A 15,976-nucleotide genomic window follows, 5' to 3' on the forward strand; every position below is an offset into this window, starting at 1 on the left:
CCTGACACAGTCCTGTATCGCACCGGACGCCTAAACAGACTCTCGACTTACCAATAATAAGTCCCTCAGTACGACAAATTCATTGTTCAAAATTGCTATTATTTCAAATGAATCCATATTATTTGTATTTTCAAATAATTATTAAGTAACTATATTCGAAATGAATCATTTCTTCTTTTATTCCTTATTTTCCCTTGAAATAAAATTTGCCCATGTATGATTTTTATAAACAGTGTATCACTTTCCTGCACATATCCATAAATTAAAATTATGAACAAAACATTAAATAGACTTCAACAAAGAAACAGACGAGATCCATCGCGTGTTAATACTAAACGTAACCACTACTAAATAAAATTAATTTGTCCGATGTGGCAGCCGTTGCCAGTTGCGTATAATTTGATTTATCCGAGTAGAAAAGAAGGTACGAGCGTCCGTTGAAACTGTTGGAATGGTTGGTCGAATTATGACTGGCACAAAGTGTATGCGTGCAAGAAATGTGGGTAAGGAAACAGTTATCAGATCCGCACGGGAATAATACGAATTAAGAACCCATTACAAACGCGGTAATAATGCGAGATTTCTATCAATTAAGTTCAGAATTAACTTTTATTCGAGTGTCTGCAAGCCAAATTTCTTTCTCGCGAACATTGAAAGAATTGTCCACGCTTTCTCTATTTGAAAATCAATATTATTTGAACGTAGAAACGATCGTGCGATATTATACAACTCCGATTTTCAAAATGTCAGTGGTACAAAATAGTTTATACATATAAAGCGATAAAATGCTTCGAGCACGCGTAATTCGCATCGGTAGGAAATGTTATTTACGCGGAAAAAAAAAGCAACCAACCGCCTGTGCGATTGAGAATGGTATGGAAGTGCGCGCGGTGTACACTGTGCGCGATTGAAAATAAAATTGAAGTCCGCGGCGGTACTTACCAAGGCTACGTAGCAGAGTGTTCTGGAGGGGTGTCAGGTCTGAAGGAGGGTACTCTAGTGGCAGGTATGTGAGAATTCAATGTATGAGGAAGGAACCCTAGGTCGATAGCACTCGGAGGTGGTGCGACTCCTATGTGGGGCACATGTCCCTCGTAGGTCGGCGCCCCGGTAGGATCGGTGAATCCGGTGCAACAATGCCGGCTAGGTTGTAGCATCCCGAACTCGTTCCAAAAACGCATTGTGCGAATATCGTAGTTAGCTGCAACCAAAAGAAACGTCCGATTACAATGCTGAATATCGACGTGTGCCATTAATAAACTACTGGACTACGGTGTTACGGTTTTATAAATTTTCAGCTCTCTTCCACTTACTCCACTCACCTCTTGAATTATGTCAGCTTTCTCAACTACATTCATTGCCATTTCTATGTTACTAATAATTTTTCTCGAAATGAACTTTTCTTCTCGTAATAACCAAATTTTGTTTCGATTTAAAAGTAATTATTGACACTCGTATTTAGTATTATTTCTCGGCTCTTAAATCGAATCAGCTGTAACTTTGATACGAATAAAACTTTTCCCCCGCCATATTGGGAGTCTGTAGCAACCAGTAAAATTAAAAGAATAAAGCTCGATTTTACAACTAGCATAGCATGATAAAACAACAGCGAGTACGATGTATACTAAAAAGCCGGTGCATCGGGCAATTTATACTTTCTGCATTTCAATTGAAAGAAATGTTCGGTCTTAAGTGAAAGCGCCGTGTCCCGCAGTACTTGCAAAAAGTTGTTCCATCTTGCGTTATATAGCGAAAGGAATGTCATTGTTGCGACTGATCGGAATTGAGCGCGTCGCGCAAAAGTGTTGCGCTCGCTAAAGTTTAGTGGTTGGAAATACATAAGATCTGTTATTGTATACATCGGTAAGCACTTCTTTAATTGCATCTGAAGATTTCGCATACGGCGGACTAGTTCCCACAAATGGTGACTTTTTGATAGGTTAATAGCGATTCTAGATGCCATCCGACATAATGGGACTTCGGCTACAAATCGAGCATCATCGAAAGGGGATTCCTAGAACGGTGCACCCAGAATTCACGTGGTTCATAGCCAATAGAATTTCACCCATTCAGGCATCAAGATGGCCGACCCCTCGAGGCGTGGTTTTCACAAGGCCGTACATATAAACGGCAGAACCTGTTGGATCTACCACCCTGTCGCAACCCATAACCACGGGTTCGCTTGTCGATCGAGCTTTGGCTTCCCATCGCTTTAATCGTCGCTGACCTTTTCCTTCTAATTGCCAATCCTTCGCGAATGAAAGCTAATTAATGAAGACCATTAACACATTGACTGCCAAGCCTATTTCCAAGAAATCTGGTTTAGCCGTCAACGTTTCTTCTTTTTAAATAAATAAATAATAATCAGTAGGAAATAAGAAATAAATCTTCTTTTTCTTTGGTAATGAACCTTCAACAGACGCGTGCTGGTGAACGTCTACCGCGTGATGCCTCGTAGTTAGCAGTGATTAGATTAATGAAGATCGAACAGGTAATTGGTGAAGACTGAAACAAAATTACGTCGACCGACGAAATGGACAAGGAAGAGGGAAGACTCTTTGAATAGCGATTTCATTGAGAGTAGGTTGGAACTGGTTTTTCCATATTTTCTTCGTAAGCAAAATTGACCAAACGATGTGAATTTATGGTGCAAACTCGTGTCGCCATGGCGCTGACTATGTTTAAACATTCGCAATCCGGTGAACTGTACGCGAGTCAGGATTGAGTTCGACTGAATAGTCGGTAAATCATACGTTCTTTACGAAGATATAATGCGATCCTGGTGTACCGGAAGAATTGTATAGTACTCATTGTTGATACAGCGGAGTAACAGTCTGCATGAACGGTACGAATAAGGACTCTTTATGAACGCTGAATTTTTCTGTAGTAATTACATGGAATTTTAGTGCGGTTGCACCGTAGGATGAGGATAATATTAAAAGAAAAAAATTATAGGTAGATGAATGGGATTCGTCTATGACCGGAAAGATAAATTATGATCGCAGATGGGCTATAAAACGTTTCGAACGGGGGAGTAGAAATGTTACGGGTCGGACAACTTTCACTTCCACAAAGAAATGGTTGCTGGAAACTGTCATTCATCGACCACGCACCTTCGCGATAAATTCGCAACATCTTATTCTCGTTTCCACGCTGCTTTTCGATGTATTAGAATGCGATCGCTATGAATAGGATCGAAACAGTGCAAACCAATCCCGCGAAATATGCCCAAAGCGAGGAGGAATCAATTCGCTTCTTGCTCCTTTGCGATCCGCGGTTAACGGCGCATCCGCGGCAAGAAGTATTTTCTGTCAATTTTCGATAAGTTACATTCCTGATTACGGAACAGTAAATCTTGTACCGTATTTCAGCGAATTTACAGCCCCGTCGCTTCCTCCTCGCTAAATTATCTCACGTTTCCGATAGGACGATCATGTTCGATTACATTCCACTTGAGCCAACTTCATTTTCTCCTTTTGTGGTCCCGTCGGGAATCGTGTCGTCGACGAAACGACGACGACGGCGGAATTTATAGTGTTCGCAATTTGCTCTCAATTCGTCGAATTTCTACGAGAATCGAATTTTGCAAAATTGTCGGATAAAGTGATCTTGTGCTAGGGGTGTGCAGGTACACGACGTTCAGGTTGGAATACAACATTTTTGCAGAACACCTTTTTGACTTACGATATGTTATCAAATCTAATAAAGTCTTCCTGACTCGGATAGATATTATTATTTAACGTTTTAAAAAGTCATTTCAAGACTTTAAAGATTGTAATGCTCTCAATGCAATACTTCTCGTATACGGTACTTCGACATAGCAAATTTTATAGGAGATAGTAAGCTGATGGATTGGGTGAATATTAAAATTTACCTCGATATACTTCGATACCTGCAATATAAATTTTATTTTTTATATACATCTTTTAATAATAGTACACGAAATTACGCTTTACAGCGCTATTGAATAATTCACGAAGCCCGAGTCATATAACTGTATTAAACTCTACAATAATCGGTGACACCTGTAATCAGCGTGCTGGCCACAGTAGTAAAATTATCACGTCTCGTGCCTAATGAAGATTAATACATGAATAACCTGGCATTGCTTGTATCGTATCTTCCACATTACGGTCTCCAAATAAATTACCATCGACTTCGTATCATTATTCTTGCTTCCGACAAAACCTACGGTATATTTTTCGACGAATTTCTTATTCCCCGAACGCCCGTGACACGCTGCGCGCCGATGGTTCAATAATTCATGCGGACCCTCGATGTGCACACTTCCAAGACAAACTATCAGTGAAGGAAATTTGACAAATGCGAACGCAATTAAGTCTTATCTCAGAGGATCCCGCCGCAAGAGAAAGCGAGCCGCGCATTGATTTATTGTCTTAATATCTCTTCAGCGCAAACTGACGTGCTCGCTCGCGCGTTCACGTCTTCATTCTATGCGTACAGCGTTATTACTAGACCGAGACATGTCTGGCAAAATTTTCGACCTTTTTAGTCAGGTCGGTTGATGCTTTTCTTAAAGATCGATATTATACCGTTCCATTCCTTCGAGAGAACAATCTTGTTTTATTAAGGTGAATTGAAAGACGACTTTTCATATTTGGAATAATTCTATTGCAGCATTCATTATTTTCAAACGCTTTTTAAATTTTTTATTTTCGAACTTTTTAAAAACTAGACAAAATTATTTGAATTTATTTTTTCGTGTTAAAAATATTCAACGAAACTTTCAGTATACGTGTAAATTACCGAGATCTACGAAACGAATTATTTTAAATTTTCGTATCAGATTTAGATAAGAAAATCATAAAACAAGAATTCTTTCTTATTATTGTTTTTGTTATTTCGAGTAACCGTAAAATTCGAAAAATTTCATTCGGTTGGTGCATTTTAAAAATAATTTTTGTCAGAGACCGTGTAACCTGTTGTCATCTCATCGAAATCCTGCTCTTCGTTGACAAACGAATAACTAAGTCACATCTTTACGCGATGAGATTGGCTGCCCGAACAACAATGAATATTTCTCGCAGCTTCTCCCGTTCGAAATTCGCGTGGTTGCCGCGTTTAGCGTCGCAGGGAACGAAGGCGAGGGGGGCGAGAAAATTCGAAGTGGAACAACGAACAAGAAGCGAAACCGGGCGAAAAAGCAAGGGCGAAGAAGAAGTGGCGGTCTTACCGAAAGAATTTTCGGTTGAGCGTCGCGGACACACCGGCCGATACCGAAATGATTTATTCGTGGTTCAAATCGGGCAGATGAATCCAGCGAGCGGAACACACTCGAAAACCGGACGTAAAAACGCTGCACGACTCGTAAATTATATTTAATGGTGTGGCTTCGCATGCAGAGGCCACACCGCCGCGCCGCGGCGCGTTCGACTTTGCCCGGCCGGGAGAGGATCCCGCTTTCGCGCGGAGGGGCCCTCCTCTCGCCAATTGCCGGCTTCTGGTGCCGCGCGCGACTGTCGTGTTCATCGTTGGTAATTTGATTCGAACCGTACACTTGCCACACCGCACGATAATTCATAATCTAGATCGCGTCGAAGAATTATTTTGTCCGTAGCGGTGTGCGCGAATGATTCAGTGTCAGCGGCTGGAATTATAATTTCACCGCCACGGCTTTGATTACCCCGCGGATCGCGTTCCAGCTTCGAGAGCACACCTCGCATCGATTTTATTCCCCGGCCAATTATTTTCTTCGTAACAATTTCACGTGCAATCACGCTCCTTGCAAAATAAGCAGTTGATTTTGCCAGACGCGACGACGACGACCGTAAGAACAATCCTTTTCTTGCATGCAGTCTCGTTCATCGCCGGATCAGCGTTTACCGCTCTCTCACTCTCTCTCCCTCTCTCTCCCCCTCTCCCTCCCTCTCTCTCTCGTATCTTCTTTTAGTCTATTAGATTTCTACGAATTTCGTACGATTGAAAGACTCATACATTTTAATGGTCCCGCCATTTTATTGCATATTTTATCGCGCATCCTGTGCAGTCCTAATTAGGGCATAAAAACCTTGGATCCGACCTCTTTAAATTCCGGATTTTTGAATTTATAGCTTGCGAACCTACATTTTCTTCACGCGCACGAAATGCTTGAGAATTCGAAAGCACGATAGAGGCGTGTGATATTTAATTAGGTATTACATATTTTATGCCTCTCTAAACAATATGTATACAGCATTCGAGGGCGAATGCTATTATTACAGAGAATTAAATTTTAATTCACTGAACCGAGTCTGTTTATGAAAATGGGTATGTATTAGCAGTGTATAAATACTTCAATTAAAAAGTTCTCATCAGTTTTAAGAAACTGTGAAAATTAACATGTTCTTCATATAAATAATAATAATATGAAATTCAGAATAATTTCTTCTTCATTATCTATCGTGTCATTACTTCAATTCACATAACATGTCAAATATTAATTTCGAGAGAAACTCTTCGATATTTAGTGATATATAATTAGCAAATTTCAAACATCATTGAATGCACTATACAACAGTAATTATGTAAATTGTTACACATCTGTCATTTTAAAAATATTCATGATATAATCGAACATATGTATACAATACTAATTTATTTCTCAAATTACTTTACTCTAAAGATTCTTTTAAATTAAAATTTTCTGGTCCCTTTAAGTTATCTTATCTGTCTTTCGTATTTATCAAGAGTAACTTTGTAATTGACAAAACAAAATTTTCCGTTCTCCGATATTTACACCCTATTAACCCCCTATTAGATATGGCTGCCAATTATTTCTATTAAATCGAAATAAAATTTGAAACACCTGTTATATATAACATTAATACATAAATAATATTAATATAACATATATAAATAATTAAGGACGAAATAGTCGTAATCAACGTAGCTTTGAGAGACGTGATAGTGCAAAGGGTCTCAAGGTGGTCCAATTTTTACTTGATAAAAATTGGAATGTGCTTGAAGAACCGCGATACAGCTGCCACAAGTAGTGCACAAATCGCGTCGTCGCCTAGCAGGAAATGAGAACGGCCGGTCGATAAATCTCGCGTATACGCACGAAAACGTTGAATCGCGCGCGACGAATACGCTGCCGCGCTTTCAAAAAGTATCGAAGTATCGTTAACGGCGTTCGAAAATAGGATCCGCAGCTGCGCGCCCGCGGTCGCCACGCGACGGTTTACATCGGCCGCCATAACTTCCGGCACCTCTAACAATCGCGTGACGTCACACTCGCGATTTGTCATGAACACCGACAGAATTCTAAATGCGAAATATCGCGGGGGTCGACCGACCCCGCGTGCCGGTTTTTCCCTTCTTCTTGCTCCTTCGCAAGCTCCTTATTGTTTACACGTGCTCATTGGTTATCGTCACGTGCGTCGCTTCGGAGAGTGCGCGATCACGCCCCGAACGCCGAGTCAGGCACACACCACCGGAAGTCGTTCGACCAATATTTCGGTAGAAATACGGCCGCGACTTTACCGATCATAAAAAATAATAATATAATCCAGGAGAGTTAGTACCTCGTGCGAAGTACTTGATGAGGCCGCGACGTAATTTCTCCGCGGCGTTTGATTCGTAATCTGCACTGTACACGCGTGAGTACATGTTATCGTTGAGCTTAGTGGATAAAACAATGGGTCTCGAATTTTGTGTAATTATTTAGGAATAATGGTACGATTAATTCCTTTCCTTATTTTAAGAAGTTGAAAATTTCTTAATGGGAAGAGATACGGTAGTTTTGCTCAAAGGATTGACCCTTTGCACTCGAGACTATTTTAACTCCAAAGTGGAAACCTTCGTTTCAACCATATTATTCTATTTTTAGTAGATTATTTATCTAATTTTATTTAATATATACGAAATTAAACGCTTACAGAAGACTTGGCTTTATTTGACAATTTATCGACTACAAATTTCACAATGCGAAGATTCTCTTGAAAATAGTATAGCAATTTCCAGCGTCGCCTCAGAGTCGCCATACGAGTGCAAAGGATTAAAAGCACAATTATTATGTATACTAATATGTATTGGCGAATTGACAACGATTTACAAGCAGGTCTATATTTATATTTAATAGTAAAACGACCCCCTGGGGTTGTCGCAAATCATTGCAAACGTGTAAATAATACTAAAACGTCGAGGTTTTCCTCACCCTTCGCTTATGGTTATTTTTTCATATTTAAAATATAATAAATTAAGATTTTATTTTAGGTCCTGTTGAATTTGTATAATATACTACTTAATATTGATTAAGCTACAGAATTGACGAGTTTATAACAAAAGCAGAGAACAGTGAAATATCCGAAATATTAAATATAAAATTATTATCCAAAATCTAAAAACATACAAACAACTTCTTCGCTTATATTACGAGTACCTCAGAAAATCGTGAAAAATGAACAAAGAATTTTGCGAACCGTATATCGGAAATTAATAATAATTCCGATAATAACATCGGGAAGTAATAACTAGGTTTAGCAAATAAAAGATAGGCGCTAGGACGAAAATACGCTTGTCTTCGATAAAAATTCCGTTGCCGGTATGCGACGCGATTTACGATAATATAAATATCAGCTGTTTTACGATCATCGTTACCGCGATTAACAAAGTGATATACGATTCCTTGAATTTTCCGCGCGCTGTTTTCCAACCTTTCTCATCCAGTTCGCTCGTTTACTATCCCCCTGTTACAACAGGTTCGAGAGCAATGGCGACGGCCGTATTTGCTAAATGGCGCCTAGAAACGTGCACATTATGCCCGCATTGATGTTACCAGGCGGCGATATTAACCGCGATATATGCGCACGCATGGAGCTGTAAGTTTCGTCCGCCGGGAGACCTGGTTAGATGGAAATAAGTTCTTTCGTGCCACGTACGGGAGACGGGACTACGGCACTCGTCAATATTTACAGTGCCGCGGCCCCGTTGGGTAAAGGATTGTTGATACACTCGGAATTAATCGCCTGTCGCTGACCGATCGAACGCCGCGGTCCCGTATTTAATTAGTTGGCGCTTAAGCCTCCGGAAAATTATTCCGGATCGTTCGAGGGGTTTTTTCCACGACCTTACTTCTTGCCGTTCCTATAAACGGTTCGCCGACTCGGTGGAACTGCGACATTGATAGCAACAAGTTCGTAAGAAAAATATATTGAAACTGAAAAGAATGAAATTAATACTTGACACTCGACGACGTTTGTCAACGACTTTTATCGTATTCGATTTTCACCAGTTGAAGCTGTTTTATAATCGTAAATGTAATACAATTGTAATTGTTTCAGCAATTATAATTCATAATCTGTTATTTAATTATGACACGCACTTTTTCACAAAATTATGTTTTTTCGGTGGAATCCACCCATTGGAGATTTAACCCTTTGCTGTATCATATATCATGCTGGTGGGAATTAATTTTGAAAATTTATTAATTTCTTTTTTAAATTTAGATATATGCGATAGAATAATACGTTTTAGTTCTATGTATAAATAAAAAAAATAAATATATGGCTCCGGTGACTGAAAGCAGACATAAGACTGCAAAGGGTTAAATTACTTTTATTTTTATAGAAATGTCTGGGATAGCTTGTTTGTTTCAGTAAAGGACGTTTGTATTATTGTAATAAATCATGAAAAATCCATTTACTACAGTTAAACAACTCTCCTATAAAATGAGCTTCTCGTATCTTCAAACGGTCTCTAGCCGGGCAATAAATTGCCATTTAGAAATAATGAGGTAATAATAAATACACAGCCTAACTTTACCACATCTATTCTAAAACTTCTCTGATAAATCATGTAATTATTCGTTATCCTGCCAGCGTTGAACGCTATTAGGGTAAAAATGAAATACATATGTAATGTCACAGTTCCCTGACCCTTAACACGTTCCGTGCCACGTGTGGTACACGCGTTTACACCATTGGTGGTACACGCTCGAATGTCTATTTAACCCGTTAAAGAAATATTTTATGGCGAGTTTAGAATTGAGGAATTAATTTCCGCCAAAAGAATGGATCCTTAATAAGTCTGCTTCATAGTCATATTGACAATACTCAATGAATAAAAATAATATATCGATTTTTAAAGCGTCGATTGACCAGAATGAACAGTGTAGCGTAATGGAGCGAATGAAACATTTAACTTTTTTTTCACTCAAATTCAATTAATTAATTACGTACAATTAAACGCGTGAAAGATGGAAGTGCTTAAAATACAATAAAAATGATTTATATTGATGCTGAATTCGCGAAAGTTTCCGTAAAGCTTCTGAAAGAAAATACTCAACAAATGAAGATCAATGTTCAGTAAAATAAATAAGTTGTCACAATCTCGACTGTTTATTTAAATTTTATTTTTTAGTTCCAATTTCAATAGTTTACTTACCGTGAGCGGTAACTATTTTTCTCTTGTCCAGCTGTGTTGCGGAGTCTCGTGGCTCGAACCGTACCAGGGTCTCAGCCAGACAGCTATTCCCACAATACGAAACGGTTTTATATGGTGTGAGTAGCTGTCTGACAGTGGCTCTACTGCGACTCGTGCCTCGAGACCCTACATTCAGCTAGGCAAGGCACAGAATGGTAAGGGGTTTGGCGAGTTCGCGTACACGTGCTGTAGAACTGTCGAGAGTCTTGCTCTCTCAGATGGATACCCGCTAATCGAAGGATAGGTCTACGTAACTTCGAATCTCATATTATTCCGTCATATTTTAGATAAAAAGAAATCTAAGTATAAAATTTTATTAAAACGGTCATCTTTAATATGAAGATTGAAATGACTTATGATAATACATTTTTGTATAAAATAAAATTTATTGAAAAATAACGCCATTTTTCGCTTCATAATCGTGTGGAAACAAGTTTAAAATTTATTTAGAATTTTGGGATGATATGTATAAATAAGTAGATAAAAGTTGTCTGCTCAAGGATTAAAAAATGTTAATTAAATTGTTAAATTATCGTACCCTAGTTTCGAACAGTCTTTAGTCTCGATTTAATCTATTATAGTCGAAGAAAAAACTGAAATAATGAAATTTATAGAATTCGCTAAAAAATTATAAATGAGATATTAAAATACTCCAATCCGTACGGTTATGTTTACGTGAACTTAACCTCATTGTACCACAGTGTATCGACCTCTGCAAAGTCTAACAAATTCTAGTTTCAATTATTTTCATCTTATTTTTGTAAATGTAGAACAATGGGGTAACTGCGAGCATCGTTGATGAGCGACAGGAGAATGAACGACGTGGTATAAAGTAGAAGTGGCTGGTAGACGTTGGGTAACTGCGAACCCTGGCACCGGCGCACAGTCGTAAAAATTCCCACCACCGCAAAACATTGGCAAACAAAATCGATCCGTGGAAGGTTTTCGTAGAAAATATACGATAATCCGCTGATTTAATCCGATTCATTTTTATTAGGTTTTGTGACCGGGCTTGAAATAGATGTATCAAAATCTACGGAAAATTGAGTACGGAGTTCAACAGAAAAATATTTAATAAAAATATGAAGAAAATATTACGTTTCCTCTGTTCTTTTCTTACTGTGTAACACATTTCAGTTCTTAAAATAAGAAAAAAGCCAGCTTTATCAGTAATCCCACGATTTTGACACAACTTCGTTACCTCGTCCCACTTGCGCTGCGGTTTCGTGGTTCGATTACAGCTGATTCGGCCGTAATCGGTCTCCGTACGACAGGAGACTCGCTGAAAGCAGAAAGAACGGAAATGGAGAATCGGGGAGCAACAATGACTATAAACCCCCGCCGTACAAAGCAACCCTTTTTGCAGCGGGGAGCCGGCGGGACTTGTGCAACAACTCGGGAGGAAAAAGCGGAGCCGAGCGTGCTGGACGGCGCAAAACTTGTGATATTATTTGAAAGTTTTTCGAAGTTAAGGCGGTTCGAACGGCCCTTTTACGACGGTCGCACAATGCCGACTCCAATGGTTTTACATATCATAAAAGGCGTGCACGAGCTAAGGAGCGCATGTAAATCGGCCTCTGCCTGCTGTTATGTCTCCCGCGTGCAAAAGCCCGTTTACCATTTTATACTCTCTGGGCGTTTCTGTCTTCTTCTCACCCCCTCTCTCCCTCTCTCTCTCTCTCTCTCTCTTTCTCTTCGCGAAGTTGCTGATTATCCTTGGGTTCTTAAAACGAAGCCAGGATCGCGGGATCCTGGGAAAGAAGGTTGAACCCTGGCGATTAAATCTTTATATCGTAGAACACATCGACCTGTGCTATATGTCTCGTCGATCGATTTGACATCAGATTCAATGATTTCAATCTCCGAATACATACGTCGTTGTCGTAAAAGTTGTTTTAATTTTTAAATGGCAGGCTTGTATTTGAGTCGAAAAATAATGCAAACTACCACTTTGACTAACATTTCTTTTAATTTGTGTACACCTCGGTTCAATTCTCGTGCATTTGTTATAAAGAATACGTGGCTGGATAACGATATTGCTCGTTTAACCTTTGCTAGTTTAACGACTTCGTTGTAGAACAATTATTTTATTTTGCCGGTTTTTGAGGTTACGAAGTTCCTGATTGTGTCCGATATAAATATCGTAATTCTTTTTATCATTTGTAAGTATAATGAGTTGCATCGGTGTGTGCTTGAATTAATCAATAATATTTTAATCTTCTGGGAAGAACAAATTACCATATTTATTTAAAAATTGTTTTTCTATTTTGGTACAGAGGGTATATTAAGCTGTCAAGACTTCTGAACCTGTAAAATACATTACATCTAAATAAATTACGAAAGTTTCTGAAAGATTCATGGCTCATCTTTAATACCTAATATATCAAAGTTAATTTTATTTTTATGTTAATAAAATTACGTGAAAGCGAGTATCGCAACCATGAACAGAAACAAGCGCGTGTTTTCTTTCTCGAAACAACGTGCGCACATCATTGCTAATGATTCATGAATGGCAAAAAAATGCCGCACCGTGACCAATTTACACGTTAATACAGCAAATATGCGCTACTTATAAGATGGAACGCACGAAACTAATTGCCAATGAGGGAACGTCGGGATTATGGCAATTACACATCGATAACCATGCGCGCGTAACAGTAGCAAAAGTTAATTATTACAGTGTGTATGGCACATTGTTCGAGGCCGGAAGATGGGTAACACGTAACGTTAAGGATGCGCAGAGAACAGGTGTATGAAGCCATGAGGAAGCAGGGTATCGATTAATTAGCGTCGCTTGTTGCGAAGCGGTTTGATGCATCAAAGAACGGAAAAAATATCGGAGAAGAAAATTTTGGTGATTTTCGTCTCACGGATGATCGAAGATCACAAAAATGCAGAACCATAAATATGCGGTTAATAAGTCGAAACTCAATCAGACACTCGCAGTTTCAGTCTGTGAAATTACATTTTCTCAGAATAACTGTCATTGTAAAATGGTGTTAATATTTTAATAATTCTTTATGGGATCGTAAAATTTTTTGCGCACAGAAATTTCCGTATCTAGAGTAAACCTATCAATAAAATATGATTGCACTTAATATATGCATAAAACGAATACTTATTTGCAATCGTAATTGCAGAAATATGTTAGTTAATGATCCTTGAATTATATTATATAAATATTTATTACGCAATAAGCTGAAAACAGCCTTCACATATTACTTTATACTTTCATAAGGATTGTTTAGAAATTCAAATTTGTTTAGAAATTCATTAATTGGACTGTGATTGTTTGTTTTCCAGGTTGGGTAAATTATACAGTTTTTTGGATGTATTACAGCGTGAAAAAGATGGCGGGACACTAATTTTACTAACAATAGTTATATAAATATGTAAATTTTACTAATATAAATATAGATGTAATTTCCATAGAACGATAAGTTTAGCATTGTAGTTTGTCAAGCGCATTAATGCATTAGAACAACGTGCATTCGCGTTGCAATTTCGAGGTTATATTAAGACGTAGGAACCACGTGGAACGAATACTTCCGTTCCGTTTTTTCCAGAAACGTCATTTATAATAACCGACCGATAAACCGCCCATAAATACGAGGCACACGGAACTTGAAACAAATTGGTAACGCATTAATTACGATGAATTTATTAAGACAACTTTTAATGTCTTCTTGAGCCGTGCAAGAGAAATCGCGCTGCTGCAAAATGACTGGGAATTTGATTTATGTACGCGCGCTATGTAATTCGATCTGCGAAATGAAGGTGGTGTAGACGATCGACACCCCATTTTTACTTCAACGGCAAACAGTTTCTTTCGAAATAGCAACGCCGGCATTCATCGCGACGACAGAAAGGCCACTGTCATGGCGTTGATTAACACACTCGGATGAATTTAATGGCATGAAATTGCATACTAAAATGTAACGATAAAGTACGGAGTTTCGCAAATGTCTCGAGAACACGCAGAACGTGCGAGTGGATGATACAGGATCAGTGTGAACTATCTGCCACGTTCGAATGAAGTTACTGATAATTATCGTTTACGGTGTACAGTGACTCGTATTAATTATCGGACTTTTTTAAAATAAAATAACTATTTTCATTATGGCTGGAGTGACTTTTATTTTTTGAGATATTGGAGAGACCAAACACTAATATATTCACAAAATTTTCCTAAAAAAATGCAATGATTTGCGATAAGAAAGGAATACAAAAACTCGTGTCTTTTTTCAACCATTTTATTTAAGCTTATAAAGAAAATTAAAAAAATGCATTAAATAGATCTCGATAACTTATACCGAAAATTCGGTCGAAATCGCTTACTAGTTGCATAAAGAAATTAAAAAACATATTTCCCATTTTTGCTTCGTTGCAACCAATCGTCCACTTTCGAAGAAATTAATTTGTTTTAAAAAGTGTCGGAATATAATTGTAAATCACTACATGTACGGCAACCTCTTACCATAATACCTACAGCGAAGCAGAGCCGATGCTGACAAAACGAATGTAATATGACGTGTTCTTCCTGCGACTTAACAAGTTACGTATCTTTCTTAAACAGAACTTAATTAGTTACGATATCGTGTGCGGACTGCCGTCAAGCGTCGAGTATACAATGGATGTTTACTTTAGTTTCAATCACTTTGTTCCTGCACGCGAAAGAAACACGTGAACGCGCGCTTCTGTCCGGACGAATAACAATTGCTAATGACACTGCCGAGAACTAAATATGTTAATTATAGAATAAGTTACTCGAAAGCGAGACTACATAAATTTTAAAGTCTTCTTGCACGATAATACTTGTACATTTATTATACGAAATTAGAAACCTGCCGAGCTAGAGCAACGTAAACTATATTAATATAGATTCTAGAAAATTAATATAGAAAAATAAAATAACGTAATTGCGAAAAATATTAATACTTATCACATGCTACGGAGTAAGTGTGCTCGGTACCTTCTTTTTCCAGTTAAGTATGAAAATTTCACAGTCACGAATTTATGTATTAGCTAGTTTAATAATTAGTTAGATTAACGTTAGCTACTGTAAATAATTAACTGGATTAGTATTAGCTACTGTAAATAATTAACTGGATTAGTATTAGCTGCTGCAAATTATTAACTAGATTAGTATTAACTAGTGTAAATAAAACTAGTAACAAGCTTTTTACGAGTTTAATAAATACACAATATAAATACACAACAAGAAATGAGATATACCAAAGCTAAAAAAAATTGTTTTTTTATGACGTGGCTAGTATAGTCGAACGAATCTAATAGAATCGAAAGTTGTTACAATGCGAAGTTAGTCATGGAAAAAGAAAAGATTGTTCAAGACGACTATAATTAGCGATAGCGAAAATTGATTCCTCTCTGATCTCGTTGTGTCATGTACCTCCATCTCGTGCCATCGAGTAACAACATAATTAAAAAATGAACGTTTCAACTCCGAGGAAATATTACTAAGTCGTGAGGAACACCGGACGTAACAGCTAATTTGAATTAATTTACATAATGTTCTATACTTAAGAATACTATG

The 15,976-nt window shown here is 38.0% G+C and overlaps 1 protein-coding gene across 2 annotated transcripts in view; it reads right to left on the reverse strand.

Annotated features, from left to right (window-relative positions):
* The window catches only part of Dsx (transcription factor doublesex), a 46,530-nt gene that overhangs the window by 19,725 nt on the left and 10,829 nt on the right, over positions 1-15,976 (reverse strand). The window contains exons 1-2 of one of the 2 annotated variants that reach the window (XR_013494388.1): positions 5,195-5,447; positions 943-1,201 (exon numbers count right to left, since the gene is read on the reverse strand). Coding sequence is in view for 1 of the 2 variants with exons in the window: in XM_078184909.1 (XP_078041035.1) it covers positions 948-1,201 (254 nt within the window). In the remaining variant the exon portion in view is untranslated. Of the gene's footprint in view, positions 1-942; positions 1,202-5,194; positions 5,448-15,976 lie in introns of those variants that run through there. The other variant, XM_078184909.1, reaches the window with a different exon arrangement.

Source organism: Augochlora pura, chromosome 1 (assembly GCF_028453695.1).
Source record: "Augochlora pura isolate Apur16 chromosome 1, APUR_v2.2.1, whole genome shotgun sequence".
Taxonomy (NCBI): Eukaryota; Metazoa; Arthropoda; class Insecta; order Hymenoptera; family Halictidae; genus Augochlora; species Augochlora pura.